This window comes from Sminthopsis crassicaudata, chromosome 2 (genome assembly GCF_048593235.1).
Source record: "Sminthopsis crassicaudata isolate SCR6 chromosome 2, ASM4859323v1, whole genome shotgun sequence".
Taxonomy (NCBI): Eukaryota; Metazoa; Chordata; class Mammalia; order Dasyuromorphia; family Dasyuridae; genus Sminthopsis; species Sminthopsis crassicaudata.
In genome coordinates this window covers 278,134,450-278,161,953 of record NC_133618.1, presented here as the reverse complement: position 1 = coordinate 278,161,953, position 27,504 = coordinate 278,134,450, and the positions used below count along the sequence as shown (strand labels likewise).

General features: G+C 37.4%; 1 protein-coding gene across 1 annotated transcript in view; it reads left to right on the top strand.

Annotated features, from left to right (window-relative positions):
* AKAP6 (A-kinase anchoring protein 6) overlaps window positions 1-27,254 on the top strand; it is a 522,653-nt gene extending 495,399 nt beyond the window's left edge. The window contains exons 13-14 of the mRNA XM_074284790.1: window positions 16,041-19,429; window positions 25,986-27,254. Of these exons, the coding sequence (XP_074140891.1) occupies window positions 16,041-19,388 (3,348 nt within the window). The 3' untranslated portion in view covers window positions 19,389-19,429; window positions 25,986-27,254. The remainder of the gene's footprint in view (window positions 1-16,040; window positions 19,430-25,985) is intronic.
* The last annotated feature ends 250 nt before the right edge of the window (window positions 27,255-27,504 follow it).

Here is a 27,504-nt window from a genome sequence, read left to right as displayed (position 1 = left end):
TGGCTTCTAGATGTCAGGATGTTCTAGAACCTCACTTGGCCTTTTTTTAAGCAGAAAGCAGACTGTGCCTTTTTTCTCCCCAAGGTAGGATTCATGATCTTTATCATAACGGCAGTGAAAGGAAGGTAGGGGGGAGTACACAATCATTGCCCTGGCCAAAAGTGATACAAAAATGACATTTGGGAGCATAGAATACCTGTCATGTCTCCTCTTGTCAGACAAAAAGGCAACCACAAAGCAACTAGAACAAATGCCAGAAAAACGTGCCATAGAGCCAGATGTTATCATTAGGAAAAAAGCCACTTATACAACTTGGCATGTGGGTCTATCATTGTCATCCAAATAGGCTTACAATGTGGTGATATAAAGAGAATGTCACCATTTCAAGGTTTTGGATTTGCTATTCAAGCTAAACTGAGATTATTATTTATGTTTTCAAATCACTTTATTTATGACTCAATTAAATCCAAATATTGCTGGAGAGATGGATAGGCTGTTTTTGTTTCAGCCCTCCTTTAGAAAATTTTGTTTTTTAATTCCTTTTTTTACTCCATTATATTGCTGAGCTTAGACACTTTTCTTCAAAAGGTGACATGACTCTTTGGAGATGCAGAATAGAAACTGAAGGAAGAAGCAGGGGAAAAAAAGAAAATCAATTTTTCTATTCAGTCTTCTCTTGAATTATTCTGAAGAGCTTAATATGCTAACGTATAACATCCCTGTCAAGGGAAATAAAAGAAATTCCTATGTTAATGAAAGTCACTGCAGTAGATGTATTTCTTTAGTCACCTGTGATAAAACATAAAATCAGGGCAAAAAAATAAATTTGGCTTCTTTGCATGTTATTAAAGGGAAAAGAGAGGGCAATACTGTGCCCATCTTGGTTACTTAGATGATCATCTATCAAAACACAAACTTATCTTATGAAAACAGAGCCTGATGCCTGTTATTCTTTCTGCCTTTAATATTACTTAACCAATAGTCATAACATGTAAGGCACTGAAAAGAAATTATACTTACATTGTACTATGTAATTTAATTATAATATTTTATAACATAATTTTATTAATTTATATAAATTTATTTGCAAATTAATAGTATGATTATATAAAACATGAATACAATTAACTGTTACAAAATTTCTACACAAATCTCCAGCCATCCTAATCTATATCTAGCCAGTGGAGCCATATGGCTCTAAAGGAGAAAGTAAGACAGGGGACCCTATACAGCCCTCTATTACTGAAATACAGTTCATTGCAATTCATAGCATCCCCTTCCTGATGTCATAGTCCTCTTGGAGAATAAGGAACAAATAACAACCTAACAACTGTTGGTTGAATAGTAATTTATTTCTTAATGTAAAAGATAGTTGAACCAAAGTTACTTGCATGAAATCCAATAATATACAGACATATGCTAAAATAATCTTTCTTCTCACCTCTCAGAATGCTCAACTCCATTCGAGATTCAAGTATGATATCCTTCACCACCTTTCCTAATTCTGGCTGCTTCTCCAATGCCTCCACCATACTCCAAAATCACTTTGAAGTTTGCTTAACATTATAAAAGTCATTTCCCCAGTAGCTCCTTAAGGATAGTGACTTTTTTCCCCTTTTCTTCTTCTTCTTTTTTTTTTTTTTTTTTTTTTTGCTACTGGAACTTCACATAGTACCTAAGCACATGTATAATATGAGCATGATAAAAGTTTATTGAAATGAATAGTGGGATTGAGGGACTTATGGTATTCTGTGATTTTTTTTTTTTTATCTTCATGTCTTCATTTTTCCGATGGGATTGATTTCTTAGCATTTCATGATTTCTTAGCACTCTATTGGTATTTTAAATACCAAAGGTTTTAGCCAGCAGTCTTCATTCAGAAAAGACTTCTTTCAATGCTTTAATATTTTGTTGTGCTATGAACAGATAATAGATTAAGAATTAGAAGATCTGGGGCAGCTAGGTGGGGCAGTGGATAGATCACCAGCCTTGAATTTAGGAGGACGCGAGTTCAAATCTGGTCTCAGACACTTAATACTTCTTCCTAGCCGTGTGACCCTGGGCAAGTCACTTAACCCCAGCCTCAGAAAGAAAAGGGGAAAAAAAAAAGAATTAGAAGATCTGTATTCAAATCTTAGTTTTGCTATTAGCACAACCAGGGCCTTGATTTCGCCTATCAATAAAATGAGAAGATTGGATTAGATGAACCATCAGCTCCATATGCAATAAGCATGATGATGGTGATTATATGTCAACATGGAATTAATGGATTCAATAAGGTATAGTTTAGAAATCTGTAGAGCATATCCAGAGTTATTTACAGAAAACTTATTAAGAAACTGGACCTTGAATAATCTCCTTTACTTCTGCTCCCAGATTGCAGAACAATGCAATGGGGGAAGAGGGAGAGATTCGTCAACTTTGCTTATTATTGATTTTCATGACTTTGCTTTAATTTGATCAAGTGGTTGAGTTGGACTTTTTATAGGTATTATCCCACTTCTCTCCTTCCTTTCAATGTCAAGATATTTGAAGTATATCACCACTTCCATCCCCCTCCATCTTTTCATTTTTGAAGCAAACTTGATTAAATGATTTTCCCAGAGTCACAAAGCTAGTAACTGTCTGAGGCTGAATTGGAACTTGTTCCTCCTAACTGTAAGCCTGGTGTTCTATCAACTTCATCACTTAGCTATCTCCCTTCCAATATTAATTCCAAATATACTGGGATCCATAGCCATCACTTTGGGAAAATTTAACTTTTCAAAGCTTCTAAGAACCTTTATTTAAACTAAATCTGGTGGGTTTTTTCTTCCTTAGTCCTCATTTCCATTGGAAGCCATTGAATGGTATTAATTACTCATTTCTTCAAACTTTTATCTATCTTGACTTTCTGGCCATAATTCTACCCAGCTTTTTCTCCTATCTTTCTTTCTTTTTCTGGCTACTTTTTTCTCCCAGTTCTCACTACCTGGACATTTTCTCCACGGTTCTGTGCTTAGCATTCTGCCTTATAGGTTATAATAACTTTCATCCTTATAAGTAATACATTGCAATATTCTATAGAACAAAAATATAAAAATATAGTTTCTGAGCTTAAGGAGTATCCATTTTGCTTGAGGAAAGATATGTAGAAAGTCCTAAGAAGATCTGAATTCCCTCCACTTAGGTTACAAAGCTAGTGTCCAAAACCTCTTCATGGCTCTTGTATAGTTGGCTACCATATCTACAGCTCCACTCAGTCTAAACCCTATTTCTATCTGTTTCCAATATGTCCACTTACACATCTTGAAGTCCTGTCAAAATCAATTTAAATCTGGATGAACTTTATTATCTTCCCTTCCCAATCTACTTCCATTTCCCCTTAATGTTGAACTCAAGCTAGAGTATGTCTGACTGTGGATGATCACATCAATAGGAGCTCAGAAGGCTCAACCACAGATCAGGCACAAATAGTCCACATGAACATTTAGATTGGAGAAATCTCATAATTTGGACATCTCTACTTTCTTTTGTGCTACAGCAATTCTACTTACCTCACAAAGAACAGGACCTTCTTTGATGTGGGCACACCATGCAGGGAGCTCCTTTGCCAGTGTCTCCTATGACATACAACTAATTCCAAAATTCTACACAGAAACCTTGATAGTGTCCTTATGTTGCCTCTTTTAGGCTTCCATGTGAGCATTTGCCTTTTGTGAATTCTCTGGAAAAAAAAAGTTTTTTAGGCTCAGCATTAAAACATGGCCAGCACATCACAGTTGTGCTCTCTGCAGTAGAGTTTGAAAGTTTATCAGTTTAGCTCAAGAAAGGACACATTGCTAATCTAGACTTCAATTTTTGCTTATTTACTCTTTTGATTATGGCACAAGAATTGAAAAAGACTTCTCCTTGGACATTTTTCCTATCCAAACTCTTTTGCCTGGCTTTCTAGGCTTCCATAAACTAACCTCACGATTTTGTCTGACTTTATTGCCTACACCTTTCAACATATGGTATACCCTAAATTCGGTCAGAAATTTCTTAATTCCTTTCCAGACATTTTTCCCAATCCCTATTGTTCCTAATAGAGAACTTAATTGTTTTCTAGTTGATTAGCATATGTGAGTTTTCTCCACATCAACTAGAATATCTTCCATAGCACCTAGCATAATGTGAGACATTATTTTCTTAGTGTGGAAGGATATTCCTGAGAATGAAGCAAATAATAACCCTTACACAACTTTTTAGTAATGATAACAGCTCAATGCATACACTATAGCATTTAAAATACTGATATATGAATTGGGTAATAGTATTAGACCCTATTTTTCATATGAAGAAACAGATTGAGAGTTGTGTTGACTAAAAATCATATAAATCCCCCTCTAGGGATAGTTACCCCCTCCCACTCCCACTGGCAAGCCAGGTAGCATAAAGGCAGCCAGTTACTTCTATTCAAAAAGGGTTAATGGTAGGCTTGAGGGACTAGGATTTCTAGTACTTTGCTCAGGAGTCATTTAATCAAACAATTTGTGCCTTCTGTGATTATTTTTTTTTTTTTTTGCAGTGCAATAAACTATATCAGGAAGGAAAGAACAAGAGAAAGATAAAAAGTTGTATGTGACATATACACACATATCACATTTGTTCCTTGAAAGAACCTTGTGAAGTAAGTGCTATCATCATCCCCATTTTATAGATGAGGAAACTAAGGCGAAAGGTTAAATTACAGGCTGAGTCACAAAATTGGTAAATATCTGAGGCAAGATTTTAATACAGGTCTTTTTGAGACCAATTCTGTCAATTTCTCTATTATATAAGAACTTTAAGAATTTATGTGGCTGAAAATGTCACTCGAGTCAATCTGGCTAAAGAGCAAGCAAGGCTGACTTTGGGAAAAGAGAACTATTTTCTTAGTGGAACCTGCCAGAATTTGTGTTTACTGCAGGCAGAGGAGATCTCAGAGGAAGAATTTAATTGAAAAATAATAAATAGAATACCTAAGTAAATGGTTTTTGGCAATATAGCGAGCCTCAGGGCATCTTTCTATGTAGAGTGGTGCTGATTTGGAGGTTTCTGTCAAAACTCTATAGCTTTAAAATAATTTTATCAGTATCTTTCAGTTTTGCATTTTATATCATCTTTTTTCCCCAAATATATCCCTTTCCTCTACCATTACCTTCCATCCAATCCATCCGGAAAGATACACACACCTGAAACAAAGACTTTAAAAGGAAGGAAGAGAAGAAAAATAGTTCAGCCAAATGATTGTCAGAATTCAAATTGACATATTACAGTTTCCTCCTCTATAAAATGGGGATAATAATAGCACCTACTTCAAAGGATGGTTGTGAAGATCAAATGAGATAACATGTAAAGCAATTTGCAAAACTTAAAAGTCCTATATAAAGCTAACTATTATTATTAATTCCAATCCAAGTTTTGAGTTTTTGCTCACATTATTCTGATTCATAAATTCTGCCTTTCTGCCAAGAAGGTTTTTGGCTACTCACCATCCCCTGTTCTCATTTCCCTTTGCACCTCCGTTTTAAGGCCTTTGCTTATTCTCTTCCTGATATCTATTTCTGCCTGTTGAAATCATTCCTTTCCCTCAAGGCACCTCTTCTTGCATGACACCTTCAGCTCAACTGAATTACCAATTGATCCTTCAGTTTTGCAAAGAACTGCCTTAATCTATTCTATCATGGATTATGGTAAGAGCTAGGTTCTACTTCATATCCACTGGACTAACAAAGTTAACAGAAAAGAGAAAAGGGTAAATGCTGTAGGGCTTACGAGAAAAAATAGGCACATGAATTAATTACCAGGGGAACTATGAACTACACTAATCATTTTGCCAAAACAATTTGAAAATTTGCTCCAAAGCTACTAAAGTGATCACAGTCTTTGATCCATGATATTACTATATTCAAAGAAAGAGGAAAAAGCAGATCTTTTAAACAAAAATTTAGAGAATTTTCCAGAGGACATAGGAAGAAAATGGGATGGAGAACTTGAAAAAATATGGAAAAAAAAACAGAAAAAAAATTTCATTATTAAAACAAAAAAAAGAATTAGAGCAAAGTCAAAAGACAGGGGGGAAAAGTTAAAGTTTAAAAAATCTACTGTCAAAAACAACTATTCTAGAAAACAGGGTAAAGTATAATAATCTAGGAATCATGACAATTCCATAAAAACACAATAAAACAGAAAAATTTTTTTTGCACAAATAATTACACAAAATACTTATTGTAGTTCTTTTTGTAGTGGCAAAGAATCAAACTGAGGGGGTACTCAGATGACTAAACAAATGTATATGTTGCTGATGAAATTCTTTTATGGTATAAGAAATGATTAAGGAGATACTTTCAGAAAAAAACTATGGGAAGATTTTTATGAATTAATGTTGTATGAAATGAACAGAAATAGAAATCCAATTTCTTTCAATAACAACAATATTGTAAAGACAAATAACTTTGAAAGAGTTAGGAATTCTGATTAAGAAGTAGCTAAGCACAATTCCAGGTGTCTCAAAATTAAATGTTATCTACCTCCTAAAAGAAAGGTTATAGACTTGGGGACACATGTGTGTGTGTGTGTGTGTGTGTGTGTGTGTGTATTTGAAAAGATTTGAAAAGAAAATAAATATTTGAAAGAATTTAAGATTTAAAAAAATTTCTACTCATGGTGGTACTATAGAATTACTGTTGTAAATAGTATTATGTCTGTTTCATAAATGAGGAATCTAAAGAAATATTCAGGATAGTTACATATCTAGATCGATCTGGGACTTAGATCTAGGTACTTTCTCTGATGATTGTTCCTTGGGCATAAACTAGAGAGCTCTATAGAAGAGGACCTTAATAAACGTTTTTTGAATATTTATCTCTCTTTAGTATCCCAAGGGAGCCTATTATTCTGCTCTTGCATATGCAGAATTTCCATCTTGTACAAAGAGAATTAGATGTGATTATGAGGCTGAATCTGTATAGTTCTTCAAAGAACATAAGGTGTCCAATGCTTCAAAGAGGTCAAAATGAATAAAATTGAGAAAAGGTCTTTGGATTTAAGAATTAAGTGATCATTAGAAAGAATAATTTGAAGGGAATAATTTCACTTGATGAGGTTGGAAGTCAGATTATGAAAGATTGAATAGTGAGTGAGAAGGAAAAGAAATAGAGACCACAAGAGTAGACTACTTTTTTCTAGGAGTTTGTTTATGAGAAGAGATATATGATGTTAGTTTGAGAAGATGGTAGAGTCAAGTTTTTTTTTTTTTTTAATTTTTTTAATGGTTCAAAAGATCTAAGCATTTTTGTAGAAAGCAGGAAAGGATCCATTAGAAAAGGAGAATTTAAAGGAAGATGGAAATTGATTGTAGAGCTAAATTTTCCAGAGGACATAGGAAGAAAATGGGATGGAGAACTTGAAAAAATATGGAAAAAATTGAAATAAAAAATTCATTATTAAAACAAAAAAAGAATTAGAGCAAAGTCAAAAGACAGGGGGGAAAAGTAAAAGTTTTAAAAATCTACTGTCAAAAACAACTATTCTAGAAAACAAAGTATAATAATCTAGGAATCATGAAAATTCCATAAAAACACAATAAAACAGAAAATTTAAATTTAACATTTCAAAAACTTGGCACTCCCAAATAATTTAGAACCAAAAGATTAAATTCATAGACTTATCTAAATCAAATTACAACTCAACCAAAAAATGTGGTAGTCAAAATTCACAACAAATTAAAAAGTATATTACAAGTGTTTAGGGAGATATATTTTAGAGAATCCTAATGGGAATTACATAGGACTACATATAGGTTACAAGGTAGAAAAGAAAACATTGTAACATTCTGTGTGGAAAGGAAAAGAAAAATGGGTTGTAACATGAAAATTTATTTAGCAAAGTAGAACATAATTCTACATCATATACTTTTTAAAAAGGGTTTTTAATGAAATGTGTATTTCAGTCAAAACTGTTTAGCTAGGCAGAGATTTTGTAAAGTAAAAGCAATGCAGAAATACACATTATAAGCACGTTTTCTAGCAGTGGAATATAAGCTCTTTAAGAACTGCTACTTTTTCATTTTTTTTTATCTCTAGCACTTAGTATGGACTTAAATAATGCTTGCTGTTTAATTGGGAGAGGGGAGAGGGAAAGGACTTTTAGAACAAATAATTTAAACTCAAGAGGTCTCAATAGAGATCTTAAAAGAGGTCAGGTGTCTACACCTTAGTAGGAGAAGAGACAAAAATATTCCTTCAAAAGTCCAAGGTTCTCTAACGGTCAATGAGAGAAGGAAGAGGGATAAACAATTGGCTTAAATGTTTTTTGTTTTTTAAAAATATGATTATATATAAAAGAAAAATTCTAGGGAAGGAGAGAGGAGAAAGTAGGAGACACTTTCATAAAATTGTTCTGCTGAAGAAGAATATTATTCAAATACAGAAAAGAATATAAAGAAAACAGAGAATCTCACTGGTATCCTTATCTAGGCCAGACAAGAGAAGGGGTTTTTGTTTGTTTGTTTGTTTGTTTGTTTTTCTTTAAGTGAATTTTATCTATGTCTCCATCCATATGTTAGCAAAATACATCACAATATATGTATAAAATTTAATGCAAATCAACATAAATTTGAACATATATATGTATGTATACATATATGCACATATATGTATATATAATTTTTATCATATAAATATGGAGGCAGCTAGGTGGTTTATTGGATGGAGCACTTGTCTTGGAATCAGGAAGACCCAAATTCAAATCTGACCTGAAACAGTACTAGCTGTTACCCTGACTAAGTCAATTAACTTCATTTTGCCTTAATCCACTGAGATGGAAATAGCAAACCACTTTAGTATATATGTTATAATATAGTATATGTTATAATAAATAACTGTTTTTTTACCATAATCCATGTAACCTCCTCCACCCAGCGTCATTACAGAAGCAACTATTCATTCTTCTTTCTATTTTCCACTGTAAAGAGACTGAGACTTGCCAAACTAGAATCATTTTGACCATTTGATGAGTGTCCTGGGCTCTAAAAAACTGGCAAGAGAACTAGAAAGAATGGTAGCAAGAAAAGTATAGGGTCTTGCTAGTCGTGAGGAATATTATACAAAAATTCAATGTCCTTAAAAGGACTTCACTAATATGAACAGATTTGATTTGAAAATTTATGGCCAAAAAAAAAAAAAGTTCTCTGCAAGGAAATCTTGGTCATGATGAATGTAATAAGGTCATACCCTTATGCTAACCATGTTATTTCAATGTGTCTGATCCTAAAATAAACAACGGAGAACTGTTATGATTTACTGTTAAAAAACACTCTCCTTCCCAGTTAGAAAAGACCCAAGGATGAAACCCTGCATAATGAGGTTCATATGGAAAGAAAGTAAACTTGAAGCCTCATCTCATGTTTTGCCCACCTTGGCTTTTATTCTGCAAAGGTAGTTGCAATGGCAACATTAAAAGTCATTGGAAGTTGAAACTATTTGTCAGATTCATGGCCTGCATATTAGCCAGTTTGGAAAAATAAAATTCTTTTGCATTATTAACTCATCATAAGTAACACAAACTGGCCTTCAAAGTGGAAAAAACTCAAATATAAACTTTGAAAAACAGACTTTTTATACACATGCCAGTAATAAAGGCAACCCTCTTAATTAATTAGTATTTATTGGATCCATGCTCCTCTATTGGTTACTATTGCTAAAAAAAAAAAAAAAGGATTCAACCAAATGGTATTGCCTTTGGTTACATTATTTTAGTTAATTACATGACTATAGACACATAACTTCTAAAAAGTAAGCTTTTGAGCTTTGAAAATATTCTAATTAATATCATATCCTTTCATAATCTGAAGATAGATGTTCTATGGTTCAATTCAATAATATTTTATAAATATTTATTTAAAACATCTACTCTGTTCAAGGCACTGTACTAGGAATACAAAAATGAAAATGTCATCAAAGAGCCTCTAGTCTACTGATGAGAGAGAAGGATAGGAGTGGGGTAATGGTGATTGCTATATAAAAAGCAAGCCTCATACTGGGTAGAATGTAACAGAGGCAAGAAAATATGAAGAGGAAGAGTCCATTGGAATCTGGGGAAATCAGAGACAGCTTCATGGAGGAAGTGAAAAGAAGAGTTGGGCCATGAAGAAGGCAAAAAATTTCAACATGCAGAGAGAAGAATGAATTTAAAAAAAAAAAAAAAAAGGAGGGGAGAATCTCTGTGAAGGTGTGGAGCAGGGGTTCTCAAACTACAGGCCACAGGCCAGATGCGGCCTGCTGAGGATGTTTATGCAGCCTGCCACGGTTATGGCAAATAGGCTGAGGGGCGGAGACAGAGTGTGAGTTTTTGTTTTTACTATAGTCCGGCCCTCCAGCAGTCTGAGCGACAGTGAACTAGCCCCCTATTTAAAAAGTTGGAGGACCATTGGGGAGGAAGCTGATGATCCTGCCTAGACTGAGAAAACTCTCAGTTTTCTCTGAGAAATGAGTTGGGGATGAAGCAACAAGTGATACTGTGAAAGTAGAACTGAAAAGACTTGGCAATTGGTTAGGAGTGGTTTAAGAGGAGGCCAAAAATGGTTCTGAGGTATCAAGCAGAATAGAGGTATATGACTCAAATAGGAAATTTTAATACAGAATCAAGTTTAGGACAGAAGTTAATGACTTTAATTTTGTACATCTTTAGTTTTAAGTGGCAGGAGGAAATCAAGACAGAAATGTCCACCCAAAGGGCAACTGAAAATATGGGGCTAGAGTCAGCTCAAGAGAGATATAATGACTCAATATGTTGATTTTTGGATTCACATGCATAGATGTGATCATTAGAATCATCACAATACAGATAATTGACAAAAGGAAGAGTAGAGAGAGCGAAAGAAGGAGGAGAAGGGAAAAGATTTAGAGATAAAAACAAAGAGACAGAAACAGAGACAGAAGGGTGAGATTTAGTGATGTAAAGTAGTAAAAATACTGGAGTTGAAGTCAGGATGGTTAATTCAAATCTCCCTCTGACTATAATTAGTTCTGTGACTAATAGAAAGTAATTTAGCCTCCTAGATCTTCCATACCCTCATCTATAAAATGATAGGGTTGGGCCAGATGATCTCTAATGTCCCTTCTTTTTTTGAATCCTATGGACCATCTGTCTAACCATTTAGCACTAACACATTAGATGATTGAGTTGGAATTCATAATATCATGACAGTTTAAGCTTAAATTATTAAAAACAATATTTAACACAGAGAAACATGAAGTCTTTCATTTTAAATGTAAAATCCAAAATTTCAATTGTGTAAGTATAGGATGTGGAAGAACTTACCCAGAAAATACATTCCCGTGAAAACTATCTCAACATTGTTTTAGACTACAAACTCAATTTAAGTGAAATATGGCAGCTAAAAGCCTACATTAATAGAAGCACCCTTAAATCATGAGAGATCCCTATCCATCTTTCCTGAGTGACATACCTAGGATATAAATATGCCAATAAATATAGGATCTCTGATCCAAAGAGCATCTAAGATCTCACTGATATAACTGTTCCTTGCAAAGATTGATACCTTAGCCTGAAGATCCAGTGCAATCTTTTGTTCTTAGTTTACCATTAACTTAACACAAGGGATTGTCTAACAAGCTAGGAGCTGTCCTTGATTTCTCTGGACTTCTTGGAGAATCTATGGATTGTCCATCAGTTAGTTTTCATTCTCACGAAGAGAGATTCCCATCTTTTTATTATTTTTTTTTAGTAATAGTAAAGCCTTTTATATATGTTCTCTTCTTTTATCCTTGCAAGATCCTGTGAGGTAAGAGGTATTATTAGCTCCATTTTACCAATTAAGAAATTGAGGTCGACAAAGATAAAATGACTCCCTTAAATTCATATGACCAATAAGTATTTGAGATAGGGTCTGAATTCAGGTCTTCCTGATTCTATGTCTAATGCTTTATCCACAACATTTTCTGTCTGTCTAAAATTGGATGTACCCCTGAATCAACCAGTTATGGGAAAAAGGAAAAACGGGCACCCAGGGGAAATATTTTCCATTATCCTGTTCTATAGTGCTTTTCAACCTGATTCATTTTTAGAACAAAGTTTATGTTCTTAAAATGTTTATTTTTGATTCAGACCTATGATTTCAATGTTCTAAGTTAGAATGCAGACCGTAAATGAATCATCATTTGCCAGTCTTAGATTTGACTAAGAACACTGAGTGGTTATGTGGTTTGCCCAGGATCATATTCCCAGTGTGCCACAGAAGCAAAAATTGAATCCATTTCTGAGGCTGGCTACTGTGGCATGATACCTCTCTTTAAATGTTAGTAAATCCTGAGCACGCGTATATGCAGATGCACACACCTGCATGTACTTTTTATGAACAGAGTTTTCATTGTGTCTCTCCTTGCCACCTAGAAGCACTGAGGTCAGAATTTCTAGAACCAAACAGCTGAGTCAGTGAATGAACTACCCAAGTTGCATACAGACCAAATACCAGATGCATGTACAGATGTCAAGCTCTTAGTGTAGCATGTCTAAAAATGCATCCATATCATATGGGGCACTACTAGAAATTGTCCTGCCAAGTAGTAAATTCTATCATAGAATGACAAGCTCTTATCCTCCCCTCCCTTTTTAAATTGAAAGACTAGTTCAATTATTTATTAGCACTTCCTTAGAGTACAATGTCAGCACAGACAATATTTGAAATTAATATACTATTTGATTAGACTGATTGATTGTTCTTACAGCTGAGGATTTTAACATTCATTAACCATGCTAACCAGTCATTAGTACTTCCTTTATCAGCAAGCAAAGAATAAACAGAAATTCTAATAGAAATTCATCACAGAGAATGTACTCCATACCTAAGCAAGTGTTATGACTGCTGGTGTATTAGATTAACTGCTGTAATATTGGCAGCATGAAAGATTTCTGTTATAAAATTTAAAAATTATCCTTTAATTAATGTTTACTTTGCAACTGGACTATTTTACACTTAAGTAGGCTATACAGATAATCTCTTACATATCCAGTATAATAAAGCACTAATGGATATTTTATACCTAATATGTTTGTGTGTGATCCTTTAACTATCAGTTTGAAGAAGGATTTTATGCTTCAGACAAATCTTTTTTCCCCACTACTAAGGAATTAAAATATTGTGACCTATTTTTCCCCAAAATTGTTGAAAGAATTTCTGATTCATATTATAGAATACTTATAATGAAGCTTACAATTAATACATGTAGAGATGTATAGAATGAATCCAAAAAACCTTTATTTGGAGTTTACTGGAGAGCTAGGTGGTAAAGTGTAGAGCACTAGCTCTGGAGTTGAGGACCCAAATTCAAATTCAGCCGCAGATATTTAGTAGCTGTATCACCCTGAGCAAGTTGCTTAACCCTGATTGCCTCAATTTCCTCATCTGTAAAATGAGTTGGAGGAGGAAGTGTTAACCCACTCCAATATCTTTGCCAAGTAAACCCCAATGGGGCCACAGAGAGTCAGACTTGATTGAAATGAGTGAACATCAAAGTGCTTACTATGTGCAAAGCACCAAGTATATAAATAAAAGGACCCTATTCTTAGGGAGTTTACATTCTATTGAGGGAGACAACATTTATAGGAGGCTTCAGCTGCGAGTCAATGGAAAGATCCTATAGCACTTAGGGTACAGAAGCAAAGCAATTGGCGATGCAATTTCTTTAGTGTCATTTCCACTGATTAGATCAGATCCATTTCTAATGTTGAATCATTTGAAAATGCCAATGACTTTGATAGATGAGAATCTTCTTTCTGAACTTTCAGTGATTTTGACTACTGAGGAGGCAATCATCTAGTCACATTTCTATAAAAATTGATTTTTTTTTATGGTGTTGGCAGGAATAAGTGGGAGTGACACCATTCTCCACCAGTCTTAAAGGAAATAATGGTCGAGCTGTTGCTGGTGCTTTGATCTCGCTGGTTTGTGCTGCCTTTTGTCTCTCCCTCAAATTTCAGCTAAGAGGTCTGGCTTGCCAGCTGGGGGGCAGCTGCTCAGAAGCTGGTGAAGTTGCCTGGCTCTCCTCCACAGGGACTAGCCATGTAGATTAATGTAGGGACTAGGCTACCTCTTGTCAGTGCAAGTCCCAGGGCTCTTGGGGTTTATGGGCCCCTTGACAGAAGTTGGTCAGCCATTGGCGGTGGCGGTGAGAGATTGTGGAGAACATTCCCCACAGAACTGATGATGGTCAAAGGGCCAGAGTACAACCAGGGTCATGGAGTACATTGCTATTCTTTGGCTTCATTAGCCTGAGAATCCTGGGCTGTTTCCATCATGGTCTGAGGAGAGATGATGGTCAGTGTGTTGGAAATGGTTTGATCTGCCTGGTACTTGCTACCTCTGTCTCTCCTTCAAAGCTCCCCAGCTGCTTCTGCTAGGTGAGCTTGCCTCTATACACATAGACATATATATAGAATAAAGAGGCAAGATGGTGCACTTGGTGGAGAACTGACCTCTGGGGCAGAAAGACCTCAGCTGAAGTTCAGCTTCAGGTGCCTCCTTCACCTGCTCAAGCCACAGCCTTTGAGTATGCAGGCAATTCTATCAACCTCTAAACCAGGGGTCCTCAAACTGCGGCCCGCCAGGTTATGGGCAAATGGGCTGAGGGGCGGAGACAGAGTGTGAGGTTTTGTTTTTACTAGAGTCCGGCCCTCCAACAGTCTTTGGGACAGTGAACTGGCCCCTATTTAAAAAGTTGGAGGACCACTGTTCTAAACAGTCAGTCATTTATTCTTATGGAAGTAGAGGAACCTCCCCCCCCCCCCCCATCCCTTGTCAGAATCTCCCTATATGGATGAAATCTCAGATTGGGTCAAAAAAATTTACCTGGCATATGTTTAATGTTGCCTCCCTACTATGGGATAAAAAATAGCCTCCAAGAAAGGATAGAACACACCCCACGCAGAGCAGAAATGCAACACACCCACATGGTCCCATTTAGTAAGAGAAGTGTGGACAATGTTTGCAGGCTGCCCATGCATATGCCTAAGGAGGATCCTATACCCATATCATCTCTTACTCATCTGCCTGGATGTTTTCCAGAAGTAAGCTTGTTTCAAGCAGAAATCTTTTTGCAAGTAATGTGGTGTACATGAAATAGTTCCTGAAGACCTGGCTTGAAATCCTCCTCCTCTCCCCCCAACACTCTTGCTAACCCAAGGCAAGACGGAAGCCGTCAGCCTCAATTTTCTCATCTGCAAATTGATAATCATTTCACCTACCCCATGAAGTTGTTGTTATGCTCAAATGAGGTAATGAATATAACATGCTTTGCAAATGTCAGTATTATACAACACTTCCCAAGAGTCTTAGTGTAGTTTTAAGCCACTAATAACTTTAAACTAGAAGAACTTAAAACTGCATTAAGACTTTGGGGGCATCTTTGCAGAAGTGTCATTTATTGTTATCTAAGAGGAAAGAGTTGGGAGTGATTTTTCCCAACAATGGCTGCAAAAAAGCCGTTGTTTCCTCAGTCCGTCCTCACACCAACCCTGTGAAGTCAGTGCCATTATGATCCTCATTTTATAACTGAGGAAAGGGAGGCAGACAGAGGGTGTGTGACTTGTCTGGAGTCGCACAGAAAACATCCGTCTGAGGCTCGATTTTTAGTCAGCTCTTCTCGACTCCAGAGCCCCGGACCCCTAAATGAAGCATGGATTAAGTGATTGCTATCTGCCAGGCACGTGGTAAGTATACACGTACATATAGAAGCAAACACGGTGTCTCTGTCTTTGAGGAGTGTGCATTCTAGCGGCGGGGCTGAAGACGGCAGTGGGAATGAGCGCGTTCTCCCAGTAGGAGACGTCTAGAAAGTGGCACTGACAGCCCGATCCTGGGTGTCGTTTGGAAGTAAAGATGAGACCACATTTGCACTGACTTTTAGCGTCCTATTGAGGGAGTGTTTTTCCTGGAAAGAAAAATATAGTGTTAGCCAATTAAGAAAATAAAAAGATTTTTTACTTCCTTTTTTTCCTTCCTCTTTTGTTTCTTATAGGAGATTTTGAATGTGATTGACCACGGCCTGATGGATCTAAATGGGACAAGTGAAGATGCCCTAGAATGGGACGAAACCGACATAAGTAATAAATTAATCAGTTTCAATGAAGAGTCCAGTGACCTTGATCTGGAACACGCTCGTGCCCACACTGTGCCAAACCTGAAATCCGAGCTGGAGGACGTGGGCAGCGAAGACCGAAGCTACGAGGGGTACGCCAGCGACCAGGGCGGGTCCCACTACGGTTCCAGCGTCACTGCTCCTTCCAGCCCACACATCTACCAGGTTTACAGCCTGCACAACGTAGAACTTTATGAAGAGAGCCACATGCCATTTCTGAAAAGCAGCCCCAAGCTCCCCCGAGGAACCCAGCCTAAAGTTTTAACCAAAAGCCTCAGTAAAGACTCTTCCTTCTCATCCACCAAGTCCTTGCCGGACCTGGTCGGCGGGATCGCCTTGGTTAAGCCTTGCACGTGCCACGGAAGAGACCTGAGCCAACACTCGGGGAGCGAGAGCGGGATCGTCAGCGAAGGGGACACGGAGACCACCACCAACTCTGAAATGTGCCTGCTGAATGACGTGGAGGGGCCCCCGGGCCGCCCCCAGGCCGAAGACCCGGGCCCTCCCGGGAGCGATGCAGTTCACATGTTGAGACAAAAAATTAAAGAGGAAGAGGAAGGCGTCAAGCCCCCGGAGAGCTCTCAGCCCCCCGTGTCACCAAGGTGTTGTGTAAATGGGAAAGATGGGGATTTAAGCAGCGTTACCGAGCATAGCCCTGACTGTTTGGAAGAAGAATTAAAAGGAAAACGGGATGTGTTTACATTTTATGATTACTCATACCTCCAAAGCTCAAAGCTCACATTACCAAGGGTAATGAAACAGTCACAGAGTGAAAAAGCACATGCGGAGGACCCCTTGGTTCGTGGCTTTTATTTTGATAAAAAACCCTGCAGATCCAAACACCAGGCTGCAGAGTTACACCCGGATGAAGCTCCCCATGAGTGTGCTTTGGCAAGTGTGCCCCATGAAACGGATCCCAATTCTTGTACAAGTGGCCATGGGGAGAAGACACTGCCCAGCATGCAGAATCCCAAGCAATTCTCCCTCTTCTCACAAAGCTCTTCCTTAGAGTCCCTTTCGCCTGGAAGTGACTTATTTGGATCAGGCGCCTTGAAAACCGGGGACGGTCTTCAGCGGAGCACCTCCCTGGAGAGCTGGTTAACCTCCTACAAAAGCAATGAAGATCTTTTTAGTCGCCACAGCTCAGAGGACATCAGTGTAAGCAGTGGCTCGGTTGGAGAACTCAGCAAAAGAACTTTAGATCTCCTGAACCGCTTGGAAAACATCCAGAGCCCCTCGGAACAAAAGATAAAGCGTAGTGTTTCTGACATCACCCTCCAAAGCAGTTCCCAGAAGATGTCCTTCAACGGCCAGCCGTCCCTGGACGTGGCTTCCTCCATCAACGAGGACTCGGCCGCCTCTCTCACCGAACTTAGCAGCAGCGATGAGCTCTCCCTTTGCTCGGAGGACATCGCCTTGCACAGGAACAAAGTCGTGCAGGACTCGAACGCGTGCTTCCGGAAGCGCCTCGCTCCCTCGGTGGCGGACGAGAGCGACGTGAACGTCAGCATGATCGTCAACGTGTCCTGCACGTCGGCTTGCACGGACGACGAGGACGACAGCGACCTGCTCTCCAGCTCCACGCTCACGCTGACCGAGGAGGAGCTGTGCGTCCGAGACGAGGAGGACTCCAGCATCGCCACCGACGAGGAGATCTACGAGGAGTGCAACCTCATCTCGGGGCTGGATTACATCAAGAACGAACTGCAGACCTGGATTAGGCCGAAGCTCTCACTGTCCAGGGAGAAAAGGAGATGTCCCCTCAGCGATGAAATTCAGTGCAGCAAAGACAGGGGCAGCGGCGAGAACGCCACGGAGGCGCTGAAGATCGAAGCCCTGCTGAATGGCTCCACGAGGCGCGTGCCGGAAAATAACGGGAACGGCAGGAATTCTTCTAGGGCGCACGAGTTTGGGACAAAGAGAGAAAATAAGAAGAACATTTCCAAAGCCAATAAAGATCCGTTTGTGGCTGATGTGGAGAATGGCAATGTCGAAAGTGTCCCAGAAAAACCAAAGGAAACACCGAATGGAATCTCAAAGGGGTCAGAAAACCTTGTTCCAGCTGAGGATAAGGCTTTCGAGCTCGAGAGCTGCATGTGTGAAGCATTTACAGATAGTTCTGATGATTCAAATATGGATGGCAAGGAGTTTGTTCCCCCATCTTCTAGGAACCCCTGGAATGTCTTTGAAACCTCTCCAAAGGAACGTCAAAACCACTTGCTCTCTGAAATTCAAAGCGCGGCTCCTATTCCCACTGACAAGTCGTGCCCAGAACACGCCACCAAAGCCAACGTGCGCAACACAGAGTCTGCACTACTGAAGCCTCCGTCCGACGCCGCGCCCGGAGCAGCTGAAAAGCCCGCCGATCAGGCCCTGCAGCCCGGCGAGACGGCAGAAATCGCCGCTCTGGACGACAGCATTTCCTGTTGCAGCTGTGAGCCGGACGCTTTACATAAACACGATGCAGAAGATTGCTCGGTACACGACTTCGTTAAGGAGATCATCGACATGGCTTCCACTGCCCTGAAGAATAAATCCCAACCTGAGAGTGAGGCAGCCACTCCCACATCATTAGCTCAGATCAAGGAAAAGGTATTAGAGCATTCTCACAGGCCCATCCAGCTCAGAAAAGGAGACTTTTATTCCTACTTATCCCTCTCATCTCACGACAGCGACTGTGGGGAGGTCACCAGCTACACAGAAGAGAAAAGCCACACTCTGCTGCCCCCCGACTTCCCTGAATCAGGCCCAGATGAAAAAGAGGACATCGAATGTTTCTTTGAGGCTTGCGTTGATGAGGAGGAAGGTGAACAGCGATGCTTTTTCTCCAGGGAGTCCCCAAAGGAAGCTGAGGTGCAAGAAAAAGATCCAGTTTCCCTGGAAGGGACTAAAGCCTCCTCCCACTGCAGTGACACTCCGAGTCCCACTCCCCAGAAAGGGTCCGACGCTGCAGAGGAGATCAGTACTTCAAACCGCTGTGAGGCGGGCTCAGCCCTACCTGCTCCTCCAAGGCAGAGCAAGGAAGAGAGCAGTCCTGGGAAGCCCGGTGGTTCTGCGACGCTGGAAGATCCCTGTGCTGCGTTAGCCAAAACTATAGTTCCAGGCCTCCCCTTGAAGGCAGAGCAGCTGAAAGACCAGGCTGTATTGCATCCTAACAGTAAAACATTAACCTGTGAAGAAAACCTACTGAACCTTCACAACGACCGGCATATAAATATGCACAGGTAGAATGTAATCCTCCCCAGGCACATAAATCATCTCATTGAAAGGTATGTGCAGTCTTTATGTGGTTAAAGATATATGCATTGTGAAGGGGAATGACACTCCACAGGAATACCATTTACCATATGTAGATACTATATTTATAGATTTACTTAACAAGTCATTTGTAGGAATGCAGTTTTCATCCAACTCAACCAGCATAGAAGAAAAGGCTAAATAAGGGTTGATCAGAGTTGCCATCGTGATATAAATTTAGGTAAAATAATTCCTGTGAGGAAGAAAGAAAAAAGGAAAGGGGGAAAAAAGCTTTTTTCTAAATTGTCATTTAATGGTGTGATGTAGGGAAAAGAGAACTGGATTCCGAATTAGAGAATGTGTGGGATTGTATCCCTACTCTACAATTTACTTGTCTGTGTGGTCTTAGAAGAGGCCATTTAAGTTCTTCAAGCCTTAGTTTCCATATTTCTGAAGTAAATAAACTGAACTTATGTTCTAAAATCTCTTATAGCGCTTTAATTATCTCATGTTAGTTAAGGGAATTAAAGCATTGAGATAACAGCTAAGATAGAAATAAGTCAAGTTTTGCAAAACTTTTTAAAATATATTTTTCTAGTTTAATCCTCAGAACAACCTTGTAAGGTATTATTATTATTATCCTCCTATTTCTGCAGATGAGCAACCTGAAAGTGGTTAAATAACTTTTTCACAGCTAATAATTGATTGAGATTGGATTTGAATTCAGGTCTTTCTGAATTTAATCCACTATTCTATCTAGCTACCTTAGATAATTATCTGAATAATTCAGCCTCTTTCCTCCCAAATCTGACATGAGAGAAAGTTCTCTGAATTCCCCAATTAAAAATTCTTAACCATAATCAGAAGACCTAACTGCTGATTTCACTTCTGCCTCTACAAATTATTATTAAATAATGCTCCCTTCTTTATACTAGCAAATTGGTACTTTCCCTCTCAGATTATCTCCAATTTACCTCACACACTTCCTGATTTGTACTGTGAACTCCTTGAGAGTGAGGACCATCTGTTTTTTTTAGATTCTCAGCACTTAGCACAATTCCTAGCACATAGTAGGCATTTAGTAAGTGTTTACTGACTGAGTCTAAGAAGAAAGATGTGAATGATTTGAGATGAGCTGCTATTAAGTTATAGGAAGATGCTCCAACCTGATTTTCCTTTTGCTGATTCCCCAGGAACATGTTATGCTTTCACATCTACTGAGAAAAAAAAAAAAAACACAACCCAGTTTGAGAAATAAAGTAGGAGGAGAGCAGAGCAAATCAATGTTATTTTTGACTTAGCTGGGACTCTTTATTTTACCCAAACATATTTGAGACACCAAAAATATAGAGTAGGTAAAGTATGTAACAGGTTAACAGAATTTACATAAAAACAGATTTTAAAGTCTTTAAAGTTTTAAAATTCTGAAGATGATAGGTTGGTTTCCATCACTTAAAAAAACTGCCCCTGTAAAAATCTACTCTTCACTTTTAATAAGACAGTTATTGATTGTTAAATTTGAGAGGATATTCTATCCATAAGGGACACAAAGATTCCATTTTTTCCATTTCAAAAGCCCAATGATGAATACTCTGTCTCAATCTAGTTTAAAGAAGAAAAACCTGAGCTATCCAAAGTAGGAATTATATTTCATGAAAGTATGAGCTCCCAGTTGGCCCCCCTTTGGAAGCTTAATGTTGTAACCTGAACTCGTGCTATAGGAAATGAATTACAGAAGCAATCTACCCTAATTTGTTAACTTATTCAAATAACAGTTATTATACTTAACTATGCTAAAGATTATCTTTTTTGTGGCAGATTGTTTATTTTTTGATGAGCCTAATTACTGATTTTCTAAAGGTAATTTACATTTATTACAAATACATCTTTTAAAATGTGACAGATAAATGTTGTTCCCATAATGTATTATGAAAAAAGTTACTATTTAAAAACACATTATTTAATTTGAAAGATGAATGGCAAACATCATTATTTTTTTCCTGTTAACACCTGTGCCCTAAACTCATTAAAATGTGTGATTCTGTGTAGAGCTGTAAGAGTTCAAGATGGGGGGCAGGGGGAATCTATACTACTATACATACATACATACTATATATATATATATATATATATACATACATATGAACACATATCTCCTAAATATATCTATATCTACACACACATACACACACACACACACACACATACACACACACACACATTCTAAAAATAAACTCAGTATCCAAAAGTGGAGAAAGAATCTTGACTTAGGAATGTAGTTCAACTAATTTTATGCCATTCTGGGCTCTATTTACATTGTTTGGGAAGGAAATCAAAGCAGTACAAGAAATGTATTCTTTATTAAAAGTATCTGTACTCTAATTCTATCCTTTCTCAGCATTCAATAAAACCAAAATTTGTAAAACAGAATTCAGTTAAAAAAAAAAAAAACAACACATTAGGAAAAAATAAGAGCAATTCCATAAACTTCCTCAAAACTATCTCGGCTAGTGATTATACAGCTTGCTTTGCCAGCCTACAGAGGGGCTTAGAGAGCCCAGCTGAATCTCTTTTCTCAAAGGATATAAAAGCTTGAAAGAAACGCCACTCTGAGCATGACATCATGTGACCATGACCCCCAAGTCACCAGTCACGCCAGGATCTGGAGGCTCACATTCAGAGCACGACAGACTCCAAGCACTAAGGAATCCTATTCCCCATCAGATTTGGAAGGCACAGACTGCTATGTCTTGTGATCTTTTAGGAGTTTATTCCTTGTCCTTTGTAAGGAACAGGCAGCTGAAATGATGGCAATTCCTGCTTTTTAAAGCAAGGAAAAGAATCTTCTGATGTAGCCCTAGCATCCTTTAAGCATCTGATCAACTCTAAGGAGAGATCATTTTATTTTTTACATTTGTATCCCTAGGGCTTAGCAAAAACTGACATAAGTAGGCACCTAATAAATGCTTGTCAGTTGGATGTCTGGGTCCTTCTATGTGCATAGCATCCTAGTGTGCATTATGGGAACAACCAGAGAAAACAAGAGCCAGATCGCTATTACATAAAACAAAACAATAATAATAACAATAACTCCTGGCATTTTTATTGTGCTTTAAAGTTTGCAAAGTACTTTATATTTGAGCTTCACAGCAATCCCATTAGGTAGGAATTACAAGTATGATTTTCATTATCATTTAGGAGAAGAAGAAAACTGAGGTTCACAGACTCTCATGGTTACAAAACTAGATGTTAGCAGCAACATTTAAATCCTTGTCTTCTTGATGAAAGTTTAGCACTATCCATTATTTTAAAGTAAGGATTCTTAACCTTTTCTATGTTGTGAATCCCAGTAGTAACTTCATCAAGCTTATAGATCGATCCTTTACAGGAATGCTAATTTTACATGCATAAAACAATTCTCAGGATTACAAAGGAAACCAAGTAAAATATTATCTTAAATACAAAGTGCATAGAATCCAGGTTAACTCATGCTCTAAAGCCATTTAAAAATAATCATTGGCAAACATTTATAAAGCATTTACCAAGTGACAGGCACTAAGGGTATACTAAGCACTGAGGATGCAAATGGAAAGTGAAAATACTAAATATTAAAACATCACTGGTAAAAAAAAAAAAGCCATTTGCATTAGAGTTAGGGAGTTTTTCTAGTATTGTACAAAGCATCAGGAGGATTGAATTTTTTATTTTTCATGCTACTGTTTGGGCATTGGTACAGATAATCCCGGGGCTGTGTATTCTAATTCTGCCCAGAAAATGCTGTGACTGGGACACCTTATTTAACTTCTTTATGCCGCTTCTTTGTCATCTATGCCTCCCAATGCTGAGGTGCCTTCAGGATTAAGGTAATGAATAAATAGTAAAAATGACCATAAAATCTTTGGAAAGTAGAAAGTGTGATGTATATAAAAGCTTAATGACCATAATTGTTCTTCCCAGTAGATGCAGTCAAGCAAACGAAAAAAGCTGTGCTTCCATTTAGACTGTTTGAAAAGCAGTCAGTCAGAGAATTCTTTTACCAAGAAAGTGTTTTTACTACACCAAATTCAATTTGCTGGCTTTTCCAGAAAAAAAAAAATTCTGAGATCATAAAAAGCCATGATTTTATAATGTCAGACTTGGAAGTCTATAACTTAGGAGAAGCAGATACAGGCTTCAAACAGGTAACTAAAGAAAACCTTTTACCTACAAGGAGTCTAATTAAAACTCACCCTCAAATGATTTAAGAGAAAACTCGATCTAATCCAACCCAGTATGTATGATGCAGTTGCACTGGTTTCCAGGCACACCGCTGTGCTTTTCACTATTTCCCTCTATTTGCCATGTTTCTATAAAAATAGAGAGGTCAGTTACAGCAAATCACATCAAAGGAAAAGGTAACTGGATAGATCCAGATATTTCTGCTTAATTTGGAAGAGGCACATAATGCATGTCTGGAGTGCCTCCTAGGAACTGCCTAAGAGATGTACTTTGCACTAATCTTTTCGCTGTATTCTGACAGTTATTTCTTCATAATCCTCATCATAAGCCTCTGCTCTTTGATGAATAGTTTAACCCTAAACTTCAGGCTGGAAAAATTCTAGGGTTTAAAATATTAACTCATTACTTACAGCAGAAGTATACTTCATTTTAGATCTTGCTTTCTTAGGAAGCCTTCCCTGTTGCTGTTTTTCCTTTAAACTTTTGTTTTTCTGGTCACCAAATATGAGAGAAAGTAGTCTGTAGGACATATACTTTGGGAATATGAATCCATATACATATATATGTATTATAAAAATCATGATAGCTGATGTATAACATATTTGCAATGTGCTCTCTCTATGAAAGAACATATATTAAAAGTACATGTTATAAGTAGTTTATATGAGTACCAGGTCATTTTCAAATTGATGCTATTAAACATCCTTAAATAATCCCAAATTTCTTTAAAGCTTCTCCAATGAGGAGAAGAAGTAAAAAATGGGAGTGAAAAGGAAAGAAGAGAAAAAAGAAAGAGACTAGATCCAAACCTATTATTACTTGGGTATTCCTTGAACCAAAGATCTTCAGCTATTTATATTATGTCCAAAGTCTGTAATTTAGATTTCCTTCTATCTTAGCTAGTTCCTTTGACCCATTTACATCTAGGAGACAAGATTGTGTTTTTACAGATTTATATTTAAATCACAAAATGTAAAGACTCATCTTTTTAAATTTTCACAATGTCTTCTACACTTTGAACTCTCAATTATGAGTAAATAGTTATTTTAGTCCTTTTTCAAGGATCTGAAATATATCATCACAACTAATCTGTTTTTCCTAGATATGGCTCCAGACACATTTATTTGCTCAAATCACATATAATCAATAAGAATTCAAAGAATAACAAATTCTTGTTGTGCTAAGCATCTACTTCATTCCAAGCTATCCCTGCCCTAAAAGAGATTAAATTCTACTATAAGGAAAAATAGCACATTCACAAATGAAAAGATACAGGAAACAACAGAAATAGGGACTGGACCAATGATGTCATCAGTGTTATATGCACACATGAAGACATTCCTTCTGCCAATAAAGGTCAGTGACATTTCTGCAATTTACAGCCTTAACGAGATGGCTAGAGCATTGAGAAGTTAAATGACTTGCCCAAGAACACACAATCAATATATGGCAGAGATGTGTGTCTTCCTGGTTTAATGGCCAGTTCTATTATGCCATACTGCCCTCTTGGTGATGTATTTAAAAGAAATTCAAAGTGATTTTGTCAGGGTGCAGGTGAATCAGATGGACAAGTGAATCAAGATGAGCCCTTTCAGTAAGAAGCATTGATATTGAATCCTGAAATGATTTAGGAGTTCTAGGTATGAGCGACTACCCTTTGAGTGTGGAATTGTTGTAACATGGTGCAAGTAGGACTGTGTTAAGAGTTCATGAATGGGGAAAAATTGCCAATCAACCTGGAAAGACATGCCAAGCCTAGTCTGTAAAGGGCTTTGAATGCCAAATAGAGGAGTTTGTATCTTATTCTAGAGACAATGGGGTGTCACTAAAGCTTCTTAAGCAGGGGTATGACACTTTTTCATCTTACGAGATTAATACACATGTCCTTGCTTAAATCCTCCATTATGTCACTAAAACCTCAAGTTAAAATCACAAGTCCACTTTGCAAGCAACTAAGTTTATTCTTGGACCAGGGTAAGTATTCCCTATTCCCTTTTGAGTTGCTGGGCTTTAGCAGCCTCACATTTTCATATTGATTGAAGCATTCTTTGTGTGTTGCAAAAAAAATTTTTTTTTAATTTTAAAACGCAGTTCACAAGCAACAATATGGATAGGGTCCAGGTAAAAGGTCAAATTTGATCATTTTCCTTGTTTCTTTTGAAACTGAGGTTTAAAAAAAAATCAATAAATTCCCTACATTAATTCTAAGACTCTTAAAGTGAGGTTGTTGAAAACTCCCGAACTCATATCTATCGGATTCCTACATTCAGAGAAGACCACCAGCAATCCCATGATAGCTGTCTCCACTGTATATTACAAGTATAATTTCTGAAATGTACTATTACTTTTTTTTTGTTTGTTTTCTTTCAGAAGTCTGGTTGCACTCCAGGTGCAGGTTCATCCTCCTAACCCTGGGATGGCCTTTGGTTCCATTGTGTCACTGCCTTTTGTTACACTGACTCCTCCCAAGATAAATATTCCTTCCAAATGCAATTCATCCATGTGGGCTTTGTGATTTGGCTGCGTGGTGCGCTGGTCCTCTTTAGATGATTTTCTTCCCCTTTTCTTTTCTTTTTTGAAGTATAGCAAAGCCATTTCTTTTCAGAAGGATTCTTGTCCCAAGCTACCTCTACTGATCCTGTGTTCCTCTTTGGATGTTTCTGTTGGCTCCTCTCCTGACTGTTCTTTAGAAAAGTTCTACAATTCACCAAATTGCAAGTGTATTCTATTCACCTGTCTAGAATGATATCTGCTGATGCTTTCCTATGTCATGTTTCATATATAACAAATTTCTGGTATTATGCCTATGCTTATTGGGATGGTTTGACCTAAGCAAATATTTGATTTAATTTGATTTCAGTAAAGGAAAGAATCCTTACTCTTTTTTGATTCTGATCATGATAAAATAAAGTAATTTTTTAAAAGCACCATTTTATTTATTTCATTTGGAGAAAAAAAAAACCTATGCAACACTTCAAGAAACAACTACACAGTGTTGTATGTTATAAACTGGTAATGTTCTACTATTGAATTATGTACAACATTTTGGTTTTTTATGCTTCTTGAGGTGGTAATAAGAAAAAAGTTTTTTTAAAAATGTGTGCCTTGCTGTATTTCTTATACCATTTATTAAAAAAAAGCTGCTTTCACAGTAAAATTATGTTGGTTTGAAAGGAGGAAATAGCAAGGTTAAGATGTGTGAATAATTTCTGTATATATGTATAACCAAGTGCAAACATTGATGTATAATGACAGTATAAGATGCTTTCATGTTTTGTGATGTCTAGTGATGTGGAAAATATAAGCCTTAAATCCATTAGATTGCATGGTAATTAGAACTGGCATAATAAACATAGTTTATTGGGGGAAAAAAGCTGAACCAGTGATCTCTTCTACCTGTGCTCCTAAAAACAAATTTCTGCATCCTCTTCTAAAAATAATATACAATTTTGAAATTTCAATACTTGGCAAGAGGCTTTGAGTTACTTTACCTAAATCAGGGACTGGAAATGGCGCCTCCAAAGTTTCAAGGTCTTTCTCGTCATATACAAGTACATATCAAGACTTGGGAGCATTCGACTATAAACTCTGCATCCTCACCACCACCACCAATTAATAAATATTTATTCAAGACTTTTATTTCTTCTTTATCATTAATTGATTGTTGATTCATTTCAGGGTTTGGACTGCCTTTAAATTCTACTCATTTACATAATTCCCCTGGATAAGTTACATGTGCACATATATAATGGACCTTTAAAAAAAATCTGGACCTATTTCTAAATAATATTAATATAGGCATATCCACATAGAATGTTGCTCTATCATAGCTACCGCTCCATGGAATCATAGCCAGAACATACATACAGGGTGGCTAGAACACCAGTCC